Source organism: Prionailurus viverrinus, chromosome E3 (assembly GCF_022837055.1).
Source record: "Prionailurus viverrinus isolate Anna chromosome E3, UM_Priviv_1.0, whole genome shotgun sequence".
Taxonomy (NCBI): domain Eukaryota; kingdom Metazoa; phylum Chordata; class Mammalia; order Carnivora; family Felidae; genus Prionailurus; species Prionailurus viverrinus.
Genome location: NC_062576.1, coordinates 2,434,830 through 2,453,767, shown reverse-complemented (window position 1 = coordinate 2,453,767; position 18,938 = coordinate 2,434,830). Strand labels below are relative to the sequence as shown.

General features: G+C 55.8%; 1 protein-coding gene across 5 annotated transcripts in view; it reads left to right on the top strand.

The window, feature by feature from the left end:
- Positions 1 to 286: 286 nt before the first annotated feature.
- The window catches only part of IQCE (IQ motif containing E), a 42,910-nt gene continuing 24,258 nt past the window's right edge, over positions 287 to 18,938 (top strand). The window contains exons 1-8 of one of the 5 annotated variants that reach the window (XM_047837857.1): positions 287 to 456; positions 5,953 to 6,000; positions 7,342 to 7,387; positions 10,943 to 11,071; positions 11,846 to 11,980; positions 12,836 to 12,906; positions 16,650 to 16,763; positions 16,888 to 16,938. In XM_047837857.1, the coding sequence (XP_047693813.1) occupies positions 289 to 456; positions 5,953 to 6,000; positions 7,342 to 7,387; positions 10,943 to 11,071; positions 11,846 to 11,980; positions 12,836 to 12,906; positions 16,650 to 16,763; positions 16,888 to 16,938 (762 nt within the window). In that variant the 5' untranslated portion in view covers positions 287 to 288. Of the gene's footprint in view, positions 457 to 632; positions 783 to 5,952; positions 6,001 to 7,341; positions 7,388 to 10,942; positions 11,072 to 11,845; positions 11,981 to 12,835; positions 12,907 to 16,649; positions 16,764 to 16,887; positions 16,939 to 18,938 lie in introns of those variants that run through there. The other 4 variants (XM_047837861.1, XM_047837858.1, XM_047837859.1 and 1 more) reach the window with 4 other exon arrangements.

The following is an 18,938-nucleotide window of genomic DNA, read 5'->3' as shown; positions in this document are numbered from 1 at the left end:
TAGCAGCCTGCACAAGCTCCTTGTCCCTTTTAGGTTAACCTAATAAACAGCAGCATCCTGCTCTGTGACTGGCGCACAGGCTTGTCGCGGAGCCTCCACGAGAGAAGGCGGGGGACGCACTCCGGGAACCGTTAAGCGCGTTCCCGGGGCTTCAGCACCGCAGGGCTCTGAGCCTCGCTTCTCTGGGCGCGCTGCGGGTCGGCCCTCGGGCTTCCCGGCGCACGCGCAAGGTCGGCCGGGCTCTCGGGCGCCGGCCACATCCGGGGCTGTGCGGGCGGCGCGGTTACCATGGCAGCGGGGTCGCGACAGGCGCGCGGGCAGGGAGGTCCGGGGGCTGCGGGGGGCTGGGCCGCCGGCGGAGCCGCACAGCCGGACAATCGCGCCCGCAGCGCCGAGGGGCGGCCGGGCGGCGCCGCAGCCATGTCACTGGGCACCGCGGATCCGGCCTCGGAGACGGTAAGCGCGGGCGGGCCTCCTCGCTCCCTCCAGCTCGCCGGCTCTCGCGGCCAGGCGCGGTCCGGAGGAAGGGGCACACGGCCGGAGGCCGCCGGGTGACAGCTGCCATTATTGTTACCGCATAAGACCGACCCTTGGGCCCCCGCCCGCGTGCAGCCGGCCGGGCGTCGCCGCCCCTCACCCAGTCTCCAGCTGCCCCTAGACCCCGCCAGCCCGTGCACAGGCCGCCGCTTCCAGGAAGCCCTCCCGGACGCCGCGCCCTCCTTCGAGGCCCCGGCCTGTGCCGAGCCTGCTACCGCGGTCCGCGGGGCGACGGAGTTTACTGCGTAAGTGCTGGCCCACCCGTGCCTCCGGGGCGGGGGGCAGCGGCCGGCCTGGGTGTGCAGGGGGAAAACCCCCGGCCCCGACAACAGTGCCCTGCCCGGCGCCGATGGGAGAAGGCTTCCCCGGGGGAGGCGTCCCCAGGTTTACTCCTTTGGGTGAGGGCAAACGTGCTGTCCGCTCGTGCCTTTTCCAAGTGTTTTGGGAGCGCCCACTACCGGCTGGAGGGGAGGTATCCACGTGGGTAAGTGGCATTCCCGTTGGGGGAGAAGAAGGCAGGAAACAGAGCGTCAAGATCACTTCAGAGAGTGAGCTGTGCAGAAAATAAAACAGGCCCCATGTGATGGAGGTGTTGCAGAGGGCTGCTTTAGACGGGGTGCCCGGAGCAGCCGCTCTGAGGACGCCCTGGATGAGGACGAGAAGGAGACAGGCTGGTAAAGACCTGAGAGCAGTGGGGAGCAGCATGTACTAAGGTCCTGAGATGGGAGAGTGGAGTGTGGCACAGCGCCTGCACGAAAGCTTGCTGGGACCTCCTGGGGGAAAGGGGTGTGCATGGAAGGTGGGCACCCGCCTGGCCACGGGAGCCGTGCAGGCCATGCAGGGAGCGTGGATTTTATTGCAGGCGGGGTGAGAAGCCTTGGGAGGGCTCCAGACAGAGGGAAATTTGCTCGCTTTGCTTCCTTCTCACTGAGATGGCAGCACTCAGCCGGGCTGGACAGCGAGGGCCCAGGCTCAGTGCTGCTGGCCCCTGGGAGTGACTGAACTTGTCCGTCAAGGCAGCGAGTCTTGCCTCATCTGGGAGGCCCGCCCACCTACATGGGACTCAGTTACCGCCATGGGTCCTTCATCTTTAGAAAGTGACGTTTTATGTCGTGATTGTAAAACTCATGACCGTTAGAGAAAACTTAGAAAGTCCGTTTACCTGCACAAGACCTGGTCAATATCTAGCGGATTTCCTTCCAATCTTTTTCCAATGCATCTTTTTCCACGCACCTTTGAAAAAAGTTGAGAGCATATTTGACTCGTTTTGTCACCTTTATTTGTTGTTAGCGTTTTCCCACAGCCGCACGTTTTCATGAGCATGATATGAAAAAGTCTAACCTGTGGATGCCCTTATTGTATTCACCCATTTCCCTGCTTTTTACTCTTTTGTTTTCGCTGCTCAGCTATTAGAAACAGTGCTACTATAAACATCCTTATGCACATAAACATTTGCTAAGCCCCTTACGTGTGAGGCTCTGAGGACACAGAACAAGTTAAGCCATGTTGCCTTGGTCTCCAGGAGTTCGGTCTCGTGGAGAAACTGTTGCAAAGCTCTCTCCACGTCTAGGAGACGCCCTTGGTCCAGGCTAACTTGCGGCTTTTCTGCTAGCTTGCATCTGTGCTCAGTTCGACAAGAACCTCTTGAGAGCAGGCACTGTCCAGTCTGTCCATTCTCTCAAGTCCCTTGGAATAGAGCTGCCTCTGGGCTTGCTCGTGAACTTTCGCAGAGTGCTTACCGTGTGCCAGGGGCCTCACCGTGCGGCGGCTGTAAGCAGCTCTGCTGACCGCAGTACAGAGCCACGGGGGTGACGTAGAGCCTGAGTGGGGCCACGGGTGATTTAAGGGCCAACATTCATAAAAAGGCTCACAGTTTCTAGAACGAGACAAGAAGAGCATTTATTAGACATTTACTATGTGTAAGGTTCTATATCGCGTGCTTTATTAGCCCCCTGGCCCAGACCTCAGGTCTCCTCTCCCCCCAGCCCTGCCCCCGACCTTTGGCTCACAATCTCCTGTGCTCTCCTGCCTCCCAGATCACCCTGCAGCCTCACAGCACCACGGCTTGAACATATTTATAATGGCTGCTCTGAAGTCTTTGCTAAGTCCCTCATCCGGTCTCCTTCAGAAGTTTCTATTTCTGCTTTTTTCCCCCTTCTAACAATCACACTTTCCTGTTTCTCTGGGTATCTCATGGTTTCCTGTCGGAAGCTAGACATTTAGATGGAATGTGACAGCGACCCCGGGTCGCCACCCCTCCTCCCCATGGGCTTGGTGTTTGCTTGGTGGTCCGTGGTTGGTGAGTGACTTAGCGGGACTAACTCTGAGGTCCTCCTGCCCGCGCTGTGCAGCCTCTGGTTCCCTGCAGGTTTTGTCTTGTTTGCATCTCTCTTAACTTCACTACCTAGGGGTCACCCTTGGGTCAACAGAAGCCATTTTTTGATCAACGGCTGTGGGTAAGCCCCTTGGCCTGTCACACTGCGTGTGCCTGTGTGGGCGTGTGCGTGTGTGCATGTGTGCATCTGTGTGCGTGTGGCTTGGAGGCTGCTGTCACGGTACGCGACTTTACGGTTTTGCCCACCCGCAGCCAGGGACTAGTAGCTTGGGTTGCCCCTCTCCGTCTCCCCTGCACGGGCAGCCTTAGACGCGCACGTGCCCTCCGGACCTCTAGATATTGTACCTCTAGGCCTGGCTCCTGGGGAGCGGCTCTTGTGGCGGGGTGGTTTATTGTCCAGCCAGTGTTTGCTTCGAGGTTGTGCTAAGACCCCTCCGCCAGGGTTGGTCTAGGTGTGTGGGGAGTGTTTCCAAGCCCTCCTTAAGCCCACGGCCACGTGCGTGCGGTCTAGCACTTGGAGGCAGCCTCCCTGACCCTCAAGGTCGACTGTGACCCCAGGAAGGCTCTTCTGGGCTCTGTTAAAGCTTCTGGTTGCTCTTCAGATTGGCTTCCTGCTGCTGCCGTCACAGAGCTAGGAGGGCCCTGTCATGGCTCCCCACCACGTCCCCATTGTCTTCAACTTGGCATTGGAATTAGGGAGCCATTGGGATCCTCCACCATGCACTACAAATACAGCCAGTCCCCTGTGCTACCGCACGGGCCCAACAGCAGGGACGGCCTCCTCGAGTGACAGTCCTGTTGTGGTGCGGGGAGGTGGGGGCCTGACCCTCCCTGAGCGGAACCTCTGCCCTGCGAGCAAGCTGGGGACCTAGAATTCCTAGTCGGCTGCTCCTGGGGTAGGGCTTACACCCTCCTTCTGGGCGCAGGGAATCTCCCCCACCGTTCACCACTGTCTTGCCTGCACCCACCTAGAGCCTATCTCCCTGGAGTAGTTCCCGTGGGACAGGGCTGGGGGTGGGGGGGCAAGGGATGCCCCGGACTGTTCTCTCCCAGATTTAGTAGATTTTCTTGAGTGAATCTCCTCCATTGCTGTCTGCCCTTAGGCCAGTTTCCAGAAACCCAAATGATTGTTTGTTTGATGACTTTCTGTGTTAAACGGCTGTCTGTTGAGGAGACAGTCGTCCGAGCTCGTCACCCCATCATTCTGGAAGACCACTCCTAGGGAACGTATTGTATTCCTTCTTCTCCGACACCGTGTACTGAATCCCCGCAGGCTCCCCCGTCTCCTTCGAGACCCGCTCTTTTTTCCCAGTGTCTGCTTAGTACACATATCCTTCTAGTGTTTTTGAAAATCCGGTAGAGGAACGTGTTCTCCTTTGTTGAGGAAGCTGGGATGCACAGGGTCAGTGGTGTGGCCAACGTCACACAGCCGGCGGGGAGGCACGATGCTGCTCTCCGCCCGCCTGCCCCGCGTCCGCCCCGGGCTCCAGAAGCCCAGGGAAGGGGTGCGGCAGCTCAGACTGTGCTCAGAGACATCGACTCGTTCATTGTCTTTAACGCAGCCCCTGGTCTGTCTGCTGCAGCCTGAAGAGGTGAGCCTGGAGTGGCTCCGCGTCCTGTCCCGTCCCGTCTGGCAGGACTGGCGGGCAGAGGGAGCGAAGGCGTGGTGGCTGAGCGCACCTGTGGGAGACAGATCCCTGGGTTTTGTCCACCACACAGGTAGCCTCGTTTCCCTGTTGAGCCTTCAGGCCATTAAACAAGTAATGATGACGAGCGTCCACAGAGAAAGCCGTCGCTCCTCCTCTGTGCGGTTTCCAGCGGGTCCACACCCGCTGTCGGCAGGCGTGTCCTTTGCGATGCCAGGGCGCGGTCGCCACCGTGTCTCCCCAGATCTGACACGGGATCTGCACGTTGAACCTGCTGCCTTCCCTTCCTAAACGTTGGGCGTCATTTTCACACGCTTTGCTCAAGGAAGACGCTCTGTGATCGTCACGTGCTAGTTGTGCCTTAAAACATCACTTGTGAGATGGCGCAGAAAATCCGTCAGTGGCTGATGGAAGATTCTGTTTATTTGGGGCACACGACCTTCCCCCGCGTCCCACATCAGGTCACGCCACACCTTTAGTCCGGACCCTGTGTTTCAGATCGCTGGGCTGGAGGGCTGCCCCGTCCCGACAGCGACACCTTACCCACCCCCCACCCCTCTGGCACGGCCGTATGTTTCCAGTGGAACATCTGCTGGAAGAATTGTTCCTTAAAGTACTGATACTATGGCCATATGGCTCAGTCCGTACTTGTGCTTTTCAGAAGGCAGCAAAGTCCCACGACGACACCGTGTGGGTTCAGCCGCGCCCACACGGCTTGCTGAGACACGCTCACCAGCCAGACGCGGCCTTCTCGGCTCCCAGGACGGGTGTCGGTTCCTAACTCCCGGCAACCGCACCGCGAATCAACAGCACGGCGATCAGAGGGGATTTACGGGTTTATGTGTGTTCCTCCTTTCCCTTTTTTTAGGATTTAAAACCGAGTAAGTGAGTTAGCACAGAAACAGTCTTCTCTTGGGAAATGACATCCTCGTACTGAAATTAGGCGGTACACGTTTTCCTCTACCCCCCACGGCCGGGCAGGAAGGTTTCTACGGCCAAATAAGGCATGTATTAGTGCGCGTGTGTTTTTAAATGACTTTGACTTGTTCTTGTCAGGAGCCAGTCCCAGGTCCCTTGTGCCTTGATGTGAAGATGAATGAGAGAGCATTTAAACGATGTGAGACCCGTTCCTTTTCTCCAAAACCGTTTCTTTATCGACAGTACACAGCGGATCCTTGGATGTGGTGCCTCCGGGTGGACAGATGTGGAGCAGCCCGAGCGGGTGGAGCTTTGTGTCACGTCCGCCACCGTTCTCTGGGCCGCAACCGAGCGGGCTGGCCGCTGCCCACTTTGCATGCTCTGAGCTAACTCGGAGTGGGTTTCTTGAGTCACTGCCTCAGCAGCCGTGGATGGGCTGTTTTCACTTTGTACGTGTGACCGTGGGGGGGTCAGGCAGGTTCCCTAAAATTTCACTGTTTCCATCTCTTCTTCCAGGGAGATGACAGTCTATCCGCAATTACCTTTGACTCTGACTTTGAGACGGTGAGTGTGATTGGGGCACAGCCGCTTGTCCCACTGCTGGTTACCTGGCCCCTACACGTTACCCAAACACGCCCCCGGCTCTTTCCCCGCAAACGTGACGTTTAGAGCCGGAATACACACTCTAGGGGCTACTCTGCACTTGAGGAGTTTTGAGCCCTTGGTTGGTATAGGTAACCGTGATTATAATTTTAAAACTTGTATCCGGGTGTTAGTTGTGAGCAGAGTATATTTGAGGCACATTCTAAGCTCTTATCCTGCTCCTGGTTTTGGTGTAGCATGAAGCGGGGAGAGGGCTCTAGGCCGGAGAAGGGATTCGCTTTGGCAGCCGCGGCTCTGGCGGTGTGTGATGTCCTGGCACGATGGCCCCAGGGTCCCCTGGATGCCAGGAGTGGCCTGAAGGGAGAGTGGCCGGCAGGGGTCCCAAGGCAGAGCAGCCCCCAGCCTGGCCGGTCTGGGTTTGTCTGCGGAGCCGCGCTGGGTAGAATGTGCAGCCTCCCGGCTTTCCGGTCACAAAAAAAGAGCACAAGGCACGTGTCCAGCAGGCAGAGTCGCAGACGAGCCTCAGCACATGGCTCTGAGGGCACATGGCACCAGCAGGTCTCCGTTCCACCTCGGCTCTGTGCACTCGAAGGGGACCATCACGCGCCCGTTGTCTGCAGTGAGGGACCTCTGCAGATTAGGGGTGTTCCCTCAACACCACTGAGGCCGTGGACCCGAGATGCTCCCCGGAGGAGTAGGGATCCAGCTCATGTCCAGGGAAAATTCAGATGGCAGGGCTCACGGTTCTGCTGCAAGGGAGGGAAGAGGGATTCTCTGTCCAAGAGGAAGCCGATGAGGTTTGTCCTTTCCCTGGGCACACGGCAGGGCCCAGTTCTGCATCTGGCATCAGGGTTGCCCTGGGAGACGGTGTTCCGACAGGGCCCCTCCCGTGCGGGACCGTCCCTCCCCAGTGGGGTTTGTACTTGCCGTATTCCTGCCGAGTCCATCCTGGTGGACGGTCACACCTTGGCGCTACAGGCACTGGCCTGAGGACAGTCAGGGGGGCCGAAGATACGCTGTTTGCGTGGCATCTTCAGTGTGCTTCTAGGTGGTGTCCCGAGAGCTCCCGGGAACCCAGTGCAGCCAGAACACCGCACGGATCACGTTTTCCGGGGTCACCTCGCTGTGCTGTGTGTTTCTTCCTGGGCTCAGCCTTCACTCATGTCTCTGCTGAGTTAACCTCTTCTCCTGCTGCCCTTGCACCTGCTCTGACCCGTCCTGAACATGCCTGTGCTTCACTTTTGGGGCCATCGGGCTCCTCGAGAAGGCTCAACGTGCTTTACATCGTTTCTTTTCTTTCAGAAAGCAGAAAGGAAAAGTTTCCACAAACCTCCACCCACATCACTGAGTAAGTATGACCAGGCCCTTCATCCCTCCAATTTCTGCACTTTAACCCAGAGAAAGGGTTTTAGAAGCTGTCCTTCCCTGATGTCTTGGGAGAAAGATCAAGAATGTCTTCTTCAAACACCTGGGGTTATCAAGAAGTGACACTCCCACCACTTGGCTCCATTTTGTGTTGGGGTCTCGGGAGGCAGCACTCTCGGGGTCCCCACCTTCCCTGTGGCCCTTGTGGTGCGGTCTCGGGAGCTGGTACTCTCGGGTCCCCGCCTTCCCCCGTGGCCCTTGTGGTGGGGTCTTGGGAGCCGGCACTCTCGGGGTCCCCGCCTTCCCCCGTGGCCCTTGTGGTGGGGTCTCGGGAGCCGGCACTCTCGGGGTCCCCGCCTTCCCCCGTGGCCCTTGTGGTGGGGTCTCGGGAGCCGGCACTCTCGGGGTCCCCACCTTCCCCCGTGGCCCTTGTGGTGGGGTCTCGGGAGCCGGCACTCTCGGGGTCCCCACCTTCCCCCGTGGCCCTTGTGGTGGGGTCTCGGGAGCCGGCACTCTCGGGGTCCCCACCTTCCCCCGTGGCCCTTGTGGTGGGGTCTTGGGAGCCGGCACTCTCGGGGTCCCCACCTTCCCCCGTGGCCCTTGTGGTGGGGTCTTGGGAGCCGGCACTCTCGGGGTCCCTGTCTTCCCCCATGGCCCCCGTGGGAGGAGGCCCAGCAGGGGGCTGAAGCTCCCAGGGGCCGCTGTCCCAGGAGCCTCCTGCAGACGCAGTGCTCTGGCCTCTTGGGTTCTTTCCCCGTCCTCTGAACCCGCTTGTGTCTTCCGAACGCTGCCTCGGCCAGAAGGCCTCATCCCCTCGGGATTGAGTCAGAGCTGCTGTGGACGCCGTGCGGAGCGGGTGTAGTGGTTTCCCGGTGGGCTTGCCCTGCTGCATCTGTGGGCAGGTTCTGTGTTCCCCATCCCCTGCGGGGAGACACCATCCTGGGCCGTGGTCATGCGGGTGGCTGCCTGCTAGGGACGGTGTTGCGGGGATGGGTGTTGCTCTGCCCCGACAGCCGTCGGAAGGCCGGGCAACTTCTGAATAACAGCCATTTACTTCCGACAGTCCTGGAGGCCCAAGTCCAAGACTCGGGTGGGCGTCAGCACGGTGGTTGTGATGAGGCGTCTTCCAGGTTGTGGGCGGCCGCGGCCTGGTTGTACCTCACGTGGGGGAAGGGGTGAGGGAGCTCTGGGACCTAATCATGACCTAATCATCTCCCCCAGGCCTCACCCCGACACCATCACGTTAGGGTTCGCATTAGCGTTCAGCATACGACCGGGGGGCACAAGCGTTCAGTCGTGGCAGATGGGGTTTCAGTCCAGACGGCCAGCCGGGCCCCTCTTCGTCCGGGCCGTTCCGACACTGCTCTAGTGCACAGAGAACCACGTGTGAATTTGATGCTTAGGAACGCCTTTCCGACAGAGCTTAAATCCCGGATGGGCTTCCTTTTGTTACCCAAAAGCCCGTGGCCGTCTCTGACCTCCGTATGCGTGTATCTACGTTTCTTCCATACGAGTGTATTTCAAACGTCTCCTGTGTGTATGTGATGCACTCAGAGAACACGATTGGACTTTCATTAGCCCAAGAAGAACATAATTAGATAAATTCCTGCCCAGAAAAGAAACCATGTTTTGTATTACGGATAAATATAAACGTTAGAAAGAAATCATCTGTTGGGGTGCCTGGGTGGCTCAGCTGGTTGAGCGTGCGACTCTCGATTTTGGCTCAGGTCACGATCTCAGTTTGTGGGAGCAAGCCCCGCTATCAGCGTGGAGCCTGCTTGGGATTCTCCCTCGCCCTCTCCCTCTCCCTCTCGCTGGACCTCCCTGCCCTCTGTGCTCGCGCACTCTCTCCAAAAAATGAAAAAGGAAGAACGAATCTATCCGTTTGGGTTTTTGATGTCCTTCCTCTCCTTCCATGGAGGAATTGAGAATTGATGTGAAGGGCGGGTGTGTGTGTTTTAAACCTTCTTGTTTTAGAACCATTTTGTTTTAAGTTCTCTCCGGTTACAAGGTAAATATTAGAACATCTTTAATTGCTTTCACTGAATATCAGCGTTTCAAGTGTTTCAAATAGTAATCGTCCAATTGTTTGTATCTTCATTTCTGTAAACGTCAGAGTCGTGCTTCACATAACTTAGAATGGTGAAAGCCCCAGAAGTATCTAGAAGTCGAGGGGTGCTGAACTTCAGCACCCCTGCTTTCCCCCGTGCTTTCTCCCCGCAGCCCCCGCTGGGAGTCCCGTATGGCCCAGCCCTGGTCCTCAGAGCCTTTTTCCACCCCCCGCCCTTCAGGGTCCTCTCCCCAGCACCCCGGCGCCCCCTTCCCTGGGCTGGCTCAGCCCTCTCACACCGGGTGAGTCATCTCCGCTCAGATGCCCACTCCTGTAGCGGCCTTTGGGACACCAGCCCAGCAGGTGTGCTTCTGTCTGGTTTCCTGGGCCGGGACAGCGGCAACCACGTGTCCCGTTCGTTCACTTAGCCAGTGTTGTTCTTGAAGGCCCGACTGGATTCCGGGGCCCAGGGCTCTGCTGCTCACAGCCCCGCTCGCCCAAGTATCTCGTATCTCCCGACTCCTGTTTCCTTCTGCCTTCCCACTTTTGTCCACGTGCGTGCGTGTTTCCTGAGGGATCCTTACCGGTCGCTGATAGCTCACGTGGGCCAGGGAGGGAAATGTTACTGGTGGAGCTGGCCCCTGATGGCCAGCTTACTTTATAAGTGAGCACTTAAATGGACAGGGTTTGGGAGGCCTTCAGGCATGCCCCCAAGCCGGGGCGCCGTGGTCCCGCTGAGGGAAAATGCGTCCAGGTCTAACGAGTCTGTTCTCTCGTCCCAAATTATAATGAGAAATCTCCCCTAAATTTTGAAGCCATGGAGAAAACTTAGAGATTTTGTTTAGGTTTTTCAGGACTTACCATAGACAGGAATTTCTTTGTTACTTATAAACATGGTTTACGAACAACTGAGTTTTTGCATAAATGTGTCCGATTTTACATAATTAAAGAGATGAAATCCCAGGTTAAAAAGTAACTTTAACATGTTTCCCTTGTATGAATAACATAATCAAAAATGCCCAGAAAGGTAATTTTTTTCTCATTTCTTCTACATTTTTTGTTTTACGTAGTAAGTTCTAGATAGTATTACTTGTGTCCCTAGGTAGCAAAGTGAAAAATATTTATACCGTTAAGTGCAAAGGACAAAATTGTGTGTTCACTGTTCTGTGACTATAATACACCTGTATCTGGGAACATCAAATACTGGTAGAATTATGACTGGATTTTTAGATAAATTTCCTTTTATGTTATGTCTTTATAATAAAATCGCAAAAACAAACAGAAGTATGTACACACTCCATATATATATATATATATAACTATGTGATATAGCTATATAATATGTAGCATATAACCATACGCTGTGTGTTTTTTACTTTTGTCAGAATATTCTTATGAATGTTCTGGTACCATTTTTGTGTCCCTAAAGCACAAATGTTGAGAGGCATCGATACCTTGCCCGTCTGAAACCATATATTGGCTTTTTAGAGTCACCTTATCACTCTAAACCGAGGAAAGTGGCATCCTGGAGGTCTCTGAGGACGGCAGCAAGCATGCCTCTTGGTAACAGAATGTCCTTAACCCCACAGAAGCTGTGGCTGGGAAGCTCGAAGCCAGGTACGTGTACGTGGTCGGTCCGACAGAGAGGCCCTTCCCGCTCCAGAGGAGGGTTTGACGAGTGGCGGGTGGTGATTTAAGATCGAGTTTGTGGGGCGCCTGGGTGGCTCAGTCGGTTAAGCGTCCGACTTCAGCCCAGGTCACGATCTCACGGTCCGTGAGTTCGAGCCCCGCGTTGGGCTCTGGGCTGACGGCTCAGAGCCTGGAGCCTGCTTCCGATTCTGTGTCTCCCTCTCTCTGACCCTCCCCCGTTCATGCTCTGTCTCTTTCTCAAAAGTAAAATAAACGTTAAAAAAATTTTTTTAAAAGATCAAGTTCGTAATAGGACTTATTTGCATGACGTTGCTTTTCAACTTCTCAAAGACGTTGAGCCTCATAATCTTTACGGCACACGTAAGTGTGGTTTCTGACGGTTTGCGGGTGTGGCACGCTATCCCTGGAGTCTTGTGACGTCCCAGCACTGCTGGCCCAGCTCCTACCCACTCGCAAGAGCCAGTTGTTAAACTTTTAAGAATTTGGTGAGCCGGTCGATGTCACGCTGGCCGCCTGAAATTGGACATCATAGGACTATTAATACTGTGGAAATAGACAAATGCTCCGGATCTGGGCTTTATTTTTTGAGAGCCAAAAATTTTTATCAGCATCCCACTGATTGCCACCATCTGCTTGTGGTCTTAAGCTTTCTTCACCCCGTGAGCATTGATCAGTAGAGGCAAAATCTTCCGTTGTGTTTGTCTGTACCTGTCATATTAAATCCCTGCACGTTCAAACCAGGAAGTCTGACCCAGCCCCTGAAGTCAGCCCTGACCTTGGAGCAGGCATGGGCCAGCCCCCCCAGCACTACTCCCGACTATCTGAGAGCAGCCTTAAGAGTGAAGAGGTCCAATCTCAGGCGTTCTGCCAGCAATGGTGAGCGTGTTGACCGTGACGAGGCCACTAGTAAGGGAAAGCTCGGGATTTGTCCTTTGACAAAGTGAGATTTTGGGCTTCCTGTATTGGCTGTGTCCCTACGAGACCGTGGAGAGAGGACGGGGACCCTGCAAGTCCGCTCTGCCCTCCTAACGTGACAGTGACGTGTCCCCAGGCTCCAGTCGGGCCTGCCCCTGTAACTCGGAGGCTTGCTGAGATTTATCGGATGGACAGTACTAGAAATAACAGTTGCACATAGTGAAAACCCCAAATCTCACCAGAAAGCCTGGGTCTGTTGTCCTGTCTCCATCCTTCTGTCTGGTCTCTCCCCATGTCTCCTCCCCGGCTCTCACGGCTATCCTCGTGGGCCTCCACAGGGATCGTGGTGAGCCCCTGTCACCCTGACCCCCTGCCGACCCCTTCCTGCTGGCTCCGAGTTCTACTTTGGGCTTAAATGTTGTAGAGTCTCAGTTTATCAGGTGCATTTCGGAGACCCGAGTCTGCTTCTCTGCCTCCCTCTGTCAGCGCTGGAAGGGCTGCTGTTTGTCTGTCTTTGTCTTTTTGTTTTGTTTGCGATTTAGAATCTAAATGTATCACTTCTCCTTCTGTCCCCCTTCTGTCCTTTTCCTGCAGGCAAGCCCTGTGTTCACACCTTTCCGTTCTCTCCTGCTTCACCCTTCTACTCACTGTCGGTGTTGGTTTCCTTCTGTTCCGGGAGTGATCACGGTCCAGCTACACCGGTGAAATGCTTTGGACTTCTTTTTTATCGAACGTCCGGGATTTTCTTAAGGCACGGCCAAGAATCCCGTCTACTCCTCAGATGATCTTTTCAGACGCTTGCGTGTCCCCCTCCAGGTCACGTTCCCGGGACCCCTGTCTACAGAGAGAAGGAAGACATGTACGACGAGATCATTGAGCTGAAGAAGGTAGTAGTTCTGTCCGTCCTCTGTTGGTTTTAGACCGCAAGAGCCTTCCGTAACCACGGGCGCGAAAGTCAGGATCGGTGCCGAGATGTGTCCGTGTGGAAAGAACGTGAGCTTTGCAGGGACGCCCGAGTTTTGTTTTGTTTTAAGTTTATTTACTTTCAGAGAGAGAACATGCGCACGTGCGATGGGGGAGGGACAGAGAGAGGGAGAGAGAGAATCCCAAGCAGGCTCCGCACCGTCAGCACGGGAGCCCGACTTGGGGCTCAGACTCGTAAACCTCAAGATCGTGACGTGAGCTAAAATCGAGAGTTGCACGCTTAACCTACTGAGCCCCCAGGCGCCTCGAGGAGCACCTGAGTTTAAACCCTGGCCCCGTGCCTTGGAAGCTGGGAGACCCACCTAGAGCCTGCTGCAGGAGAGGCCTCCACTGTTGAGATTCCATGTGTGCTCTGCTCCAGCAGCACGGCACGGAAAATGGGAAAGACGGGGTTGACATCACAGTCCCTCTGCACAGAGATCTGGCATCAGACGAGGCCACTGGCGTCATTGTTATCAGTAGCCTTCCACGTGTGGACTCTTCGGTGGTAACCGGACAGTCCACGCTCCCTAGCTCAGTGGGTCTCTACGGGAGTCTGAGGGAGCTTACGGCTCTTAGCCGGTGATGACCTCGAGATTCAGACCAGGTAGTAGTCTGTCCAAGGTCAACCAGTAGCAGAATGAGGACTTCCCCCAAGGCCACCTGCCTCCCAAGGCCAAGGCTCTTTTTGCTGCCCCGTGCTACCTCCTCCTCCTTATGGTGTAAATTGCACTGGAATAAATTATCGCCACCCTCATCGCCTTCGACGGAACCACTGCTGCCACACTGCTCTTAGCATCCACGTGCATACTTGTGCCCCTGGAGAAGCGGCCAGGGTTCACTTCCTCCGCATCTGGAGGGCCATGGCCCGTCTGGGCACCAGAGGTTAGGTGGGGCGTGGGCAGCCAGCACGCCCAAGGGCACGGCCACGGCGAGGAGTCTTCGAGCCATCTTACCCGAGGAGCCCCCGGTCTGGGCCCCCGTGCATGAGACGCAGCCCTTCTGTGGCGGCCCAGACAAGATGCTCCGATGTCAGGAGCCGTCCAGAGATTGCTCCCCCATGGGAGCTGCCCAGCAGTGAAGGTGCTGCTGGAGCATCGCACTCCCTGTCCTGAGGACAGCTGTGTGTCAGAGTTATTGTGGGGAGAGCCCTCATTTGGAACCCCGAATAATCACTGCAGTAGCAGTCTTGAAAGGAATCTTCTGGAGCTGGAAGTGGTCTCTGGGTAAAACGATACTGACTTTATTCAAACTTCCCGTCACGGACTTATGGGAAAAATCAGTCTAGGCTTCTAAACGCAGGGGGAGGAGAATTTCACTTCCAGGACTCTGAGCTTCAGAGTTGTTTTTCTGTGGCAAGCGGTGCCTCGGTTTCCTGTTGAAAAATGGGGATGATACAGGAACGGTTTCACAGTCGCGACGTGGGTGCGCCCATCAGCGCAGGGCCCCAGGGAGTACTCTGTGCCACGGCCGGCACCCCGCAAGAGGCCACGAGTGCAGAACATCCCAGGGAGTGGTGGGGATGGCACAGAGGCCCCCCGCACCCGTCTCCCCCGGCAGTCAACGCAGTGTCAAAGCCAGGCCGCAGACGTGGACTTGGTGCACGTGTCCGGTTCCGTGCCCTGTTGCCGCGTGTGTGCACCCGTGTCCCTGCGCGCACGCTGCCCCACGCCACCGGGCATGCTGTCCCTCCAGCTGCCCCTTTGTGGTCACACCTGCCTCCCACCCCATTCCCCATCCCTGACTCCTGGCGGCCACTGGCTTTTCCCCCCAGCTCTGTAATTCTGGCATCCTGGTAATGTTCTCTACGTGGACTGATGCAGTACGTGACACTGTGGGGGGAGCTCTGCCTCCTCTTTAGTCCCACGTCTTCCCTCTTTCGTTGACGAGGGCGCATTTATGGTCTCTTGTCTTGTCTGTGGATTGGCCTGTAGAGTCGCCATGTCCTTTCTGTTCTCCGAATTCTGCTTTGTCTGATGCTAACATGGCCGCTCCTGCCTTTGCTGGTTGATGCTTCGCTGGCATCTCTCTTTCCATCCTTTCACTTTCGACCTCCTTTCACATTATGTTGAAATGAGGTTCTTGCAGACAACATGCAGTTGGGCGTGTTTTTTAATCTACGTTGCCACTTCCTGTCTCCTAGTTGGTTTGTTTGGGTCATTTATATTTAATGTAGTTTTTGGTAGGTTAGGATTTAAGTCTTGCACTTTATTTTGTGTATGTGGCCTCATGACCCCTGGAGAGTGAGAGTCCTGATGCTCTAGCAGGCCTCCTCTGACCACCCCCCCCCCCCCCCCCGCAAGGAGGCAGCGTGCCTCACTACAGCCTGGCAGGGGTGGGGGGCTTGGCTCCCGGCTCAGCCTTCGCTGGCAGGGGTGAGGCCTGCAGGTTCTGTTGTGTTTGCCTGAGGGTGGAGCGGTTATCACCCGTGCCTTCTCTGCCTGGCCAGGCTGCCCCTTTCCTGTCTGTGCCCGTGGGCTTGTCCAGGCTGTTGGCTTCCCCAGCACTCCCGTCTGGGACACGTGAGGCAGCAGGAAAATCGGGGGGCTCTGCAGTCCCTGCTTGGGTCCTGAGCCCCAGCCTAGTCTGTCTTCTGTCCACCCTTCTGAGCCTTCTTACATCTGTCTTACATACAGTGTCCATGGCTGCAGGAGTAGGGAACACTGAGTGTACCCCGTTTCCGGAAGCAGAATTCCCATTATTAGATTTCCTCTCCTTCCCAATGGCTGTGCATGAACTTACCTATTCATTAAACACTCACTGAGTGCCAGGGTCCCCTCGTCTCTTGGAGCACTATGGCGGTCCGGCCAGCGGGAGGCCTGCAGCTGACCTGTCCGGCCTCTCTCTCTGCAGTGCACACTGGGAGTCCGCTTGCCAGTGGTGGGGGCTGGGTTCGTTCGGGCACTGTCTCTCCTCTACGCCTCATGAGTCCTGGAAGGAGAAGGGTGTTTCCAGGTTAACTGGCTAGTTCGGATGCAGGCTGACGCCGGAAGCTGGTTGAGTGCCCTGGCTGTCCCCGTGCGGGCTGTGGGCACGTCTGAACCTCGTGTTCTCCAGGCCTCGCGGTTTCACGCCCTGGGAGAAGGCCTTTTCAAGTGAGGACATGGAAAACAAAAATGAAAAATCCCCTACCATCACCATTTCCTAAAAGGACGACAGAAGCCCAAAGTAGGAGGGAGGAGAGTTTTCTAAAGAGGGCGGTTGTGGAATTGAATCACTTTAGTACCATGAAAAATCAGCTGCTCAGGCTTTTTCCCTCCGTTCACCGCAGACTGGTAACAACTGGCAGGGGCCCCCACTCTGACCCCCCCAAGCCCCAGCTGAGGTCAAAAGTTTTAAGTGGACGTTAGCCTCGGATGAGTTTTGGTGACACGTGCTGTGACACGTGTGGGCTCCCTCAGGTGGGCGTGGGAGAGAGCGGCGTGCCTGTGTGGGGCTGCCTTTAGGGAGGGGGCATTCCTACTCACGTCGGGTGGTCCTGCACCTGACGGCATCCCCCCTGGTTCCCAGGCACCAGGTACCTCCTTCCCCCCAGCGCCACGCACGCGCCCTGACCGGGAACCGGGCCACCTCGCGAGTTCTGCTCCGACTTGTGTTTCACCTGGGTGTTGGGGTGCGCGTGTGCACGAGTGTGTGTGTGTGTGTGTGTGGTTCTGTCTCCTCTCAGTCCCTGCACGTGCAGAAAAGTGACGTGGACCTCATGAGAACAAGGCTGCGGCGCCTGGAGGAGGAGAACAGCAGGAAGGACCGGCAGATACAGCAGCTCTTGGACCCACCCCGAGTAAGTCGTGGCCCCGCAGCGGTGGCGCCCGGCCGCGGCAGGGAAGGCGCAGGCCCCGCTCTTCGGGCTGCAGGGGGGAGAGGCCGCCCGCCAGTGTCTTCATCTCTCCGTCTGCTTGCCGCAGGACCCGGATTTTGTTCGGACTCTGGCAGAGAAAAGGCCCGATGCTGGTTGGGTGAGTACCGACTCCAGCAGGACCGATAACCTTCCCGCTGAAGTCTGAATCTCAAAACAGCCCAGAGTTGAGGGACGCCTTTCCTCTAATGCAGTTGTGCAAGAGGGGTGACAGGGAGCCAGGGCCCAGGAGCCCCTAAAGCACCGTCCGCGGAGCCGGAGAGCTCACGACAAGACGCTGCGGGCGCTGCTGGGGGCGTGAGGGGAGACCGAGCAGGCCGCGCAGGGCAGAAGGTGCACAGCAGAGGACAGCGGTCGCGGTGGTGACGTCCCCCGCCACCACACTGAACCAGAGACGCTGAAGAAACAAAGCGGGATAGGATAAAGCCTTTAACACTTTAACACACACACCAGCTCTACCACGGGGCCGCGTAACACACAGCACAGCGAGTGAAGCAAGGTGACGGCACTGGTGCCATTCCGTGATGAGGGCTGCGGCGGTGGAGAAAAAGGACCACGAGAAACCTGCTGAGTCAAGGAAGCACACTTCTCGAGAAGAGTGAGATGCAGACGGACCTGGAAGGGATCCAATTCTGAGACCACTGAGCCCAAGGAATCAAATAACATTAACGAGGTGACTTTCGGGTGTGATGATGCAACATTTGCAACAAAGCCCCGTGGGACTACAGGGGAAACTGAGTCAACATGACGGGGCAGCAGGGAGGACGCTGACCAGTGCGACACACAGAATCCATGCGGGCCTGTATGGAAAGCGTGCAGTCGGCTCTGTATAGGTGGTTAACACCGGCCCCGTTCCCAGGACGCACGAAGGAAGTACTTTCAGGGCGTGAGCACAGATCGGAGTGTTTCCACGAGAAAATCGTTTTCAGCTTAATAGCAACTCCTAGACAGCGAACAGTTGAGCATGATCTCATTGGATTTTGTGATAGGGACTCAGTCCCTATTTAAAAAAAATTGTTTTTAACGTTTACTTATTTTTGAGAGAAGGCGAGACAGAGTGTGAGCGGGAGAGGGGCAGAGAGAGAGGGAGACAGAGGATCCAAAGCAGGCGCTGTGCTGACAGCAGAGACCCCAATACAGGGCTGGAACCCATGAACCACGAGACCGTGATCGGAACCAAAGTCAGACGCTTAACCGACAGAGCCGCCCAGGTGCCCCTCGATCCCCACTTTGAAACTCAGGAAACTGAGGTTAAGAGATTTGTTCATGGTGCGCCTGGGTGGCTCCGTCGGTTAAGCATCCGACTTCGGCTCAGGTCATGATCTCGCAGTTTGTGGGTTTGAGCCCCGTGTCGGGCTCTATGCTGACAGCTCGGAGCCTGGATCCTGCTTCAGATTCTGTGTTTCCCTCTCTCTCTGCCCCTCCCCACTCACTCTCTGTCTCTCTCTCAAAAATAAATAAAGATTAAAAAAATTTTTTTTTTTTTTTTTAAAGAGAGAGAGATTTGCCCAGGTTGGGTTTATAGTGAATCCACAAGTACCATGCCTTGGTCCCCACTGTTCCTCCGGTAGTTAATATTGGAGAAAAGACGTCTTAAGCTACCCTGAGTAAAACCTAACCAGCAGAATAAACACAAATGATCAAAAGCAGCGGCAGCAGGACTGAGAACACCGGGCATGCTCAGAGCTGAGACACTGTGTTTTAGGTTGGTGTGACCGAGCAGAGGAATGGCGTGAAGTTGTGCTTTCCGTTTGCCCGGTACTGCTCTCTTTCGAGCTGTGTCTCAGGGAAAAACTCCAGTATAAAAAGCCTTTTACACAAGGAAATTTATAGCTGCCTGATTTGGGGGCGAACATTGAGGAGAAACCATTACAATTTGAATGATGCCACATGGAAACATTTTCAGAAGAAAAAAAATTTTAAGAATATAAATGAGTACAGCTATGTTCAGAAATGGCTGCGTGATTGAGGATTTAGAATTTTGTAAATAATGCATACTTTTAGAGAAAGGGCTCTGCATTTCTGTTCTGATGCTGCGGGTTTTCTGGGTCTTTTTGAGAGAGAGCGTGAGTGGGGGAGGAGCAGAGGGAGAGAAAGAGA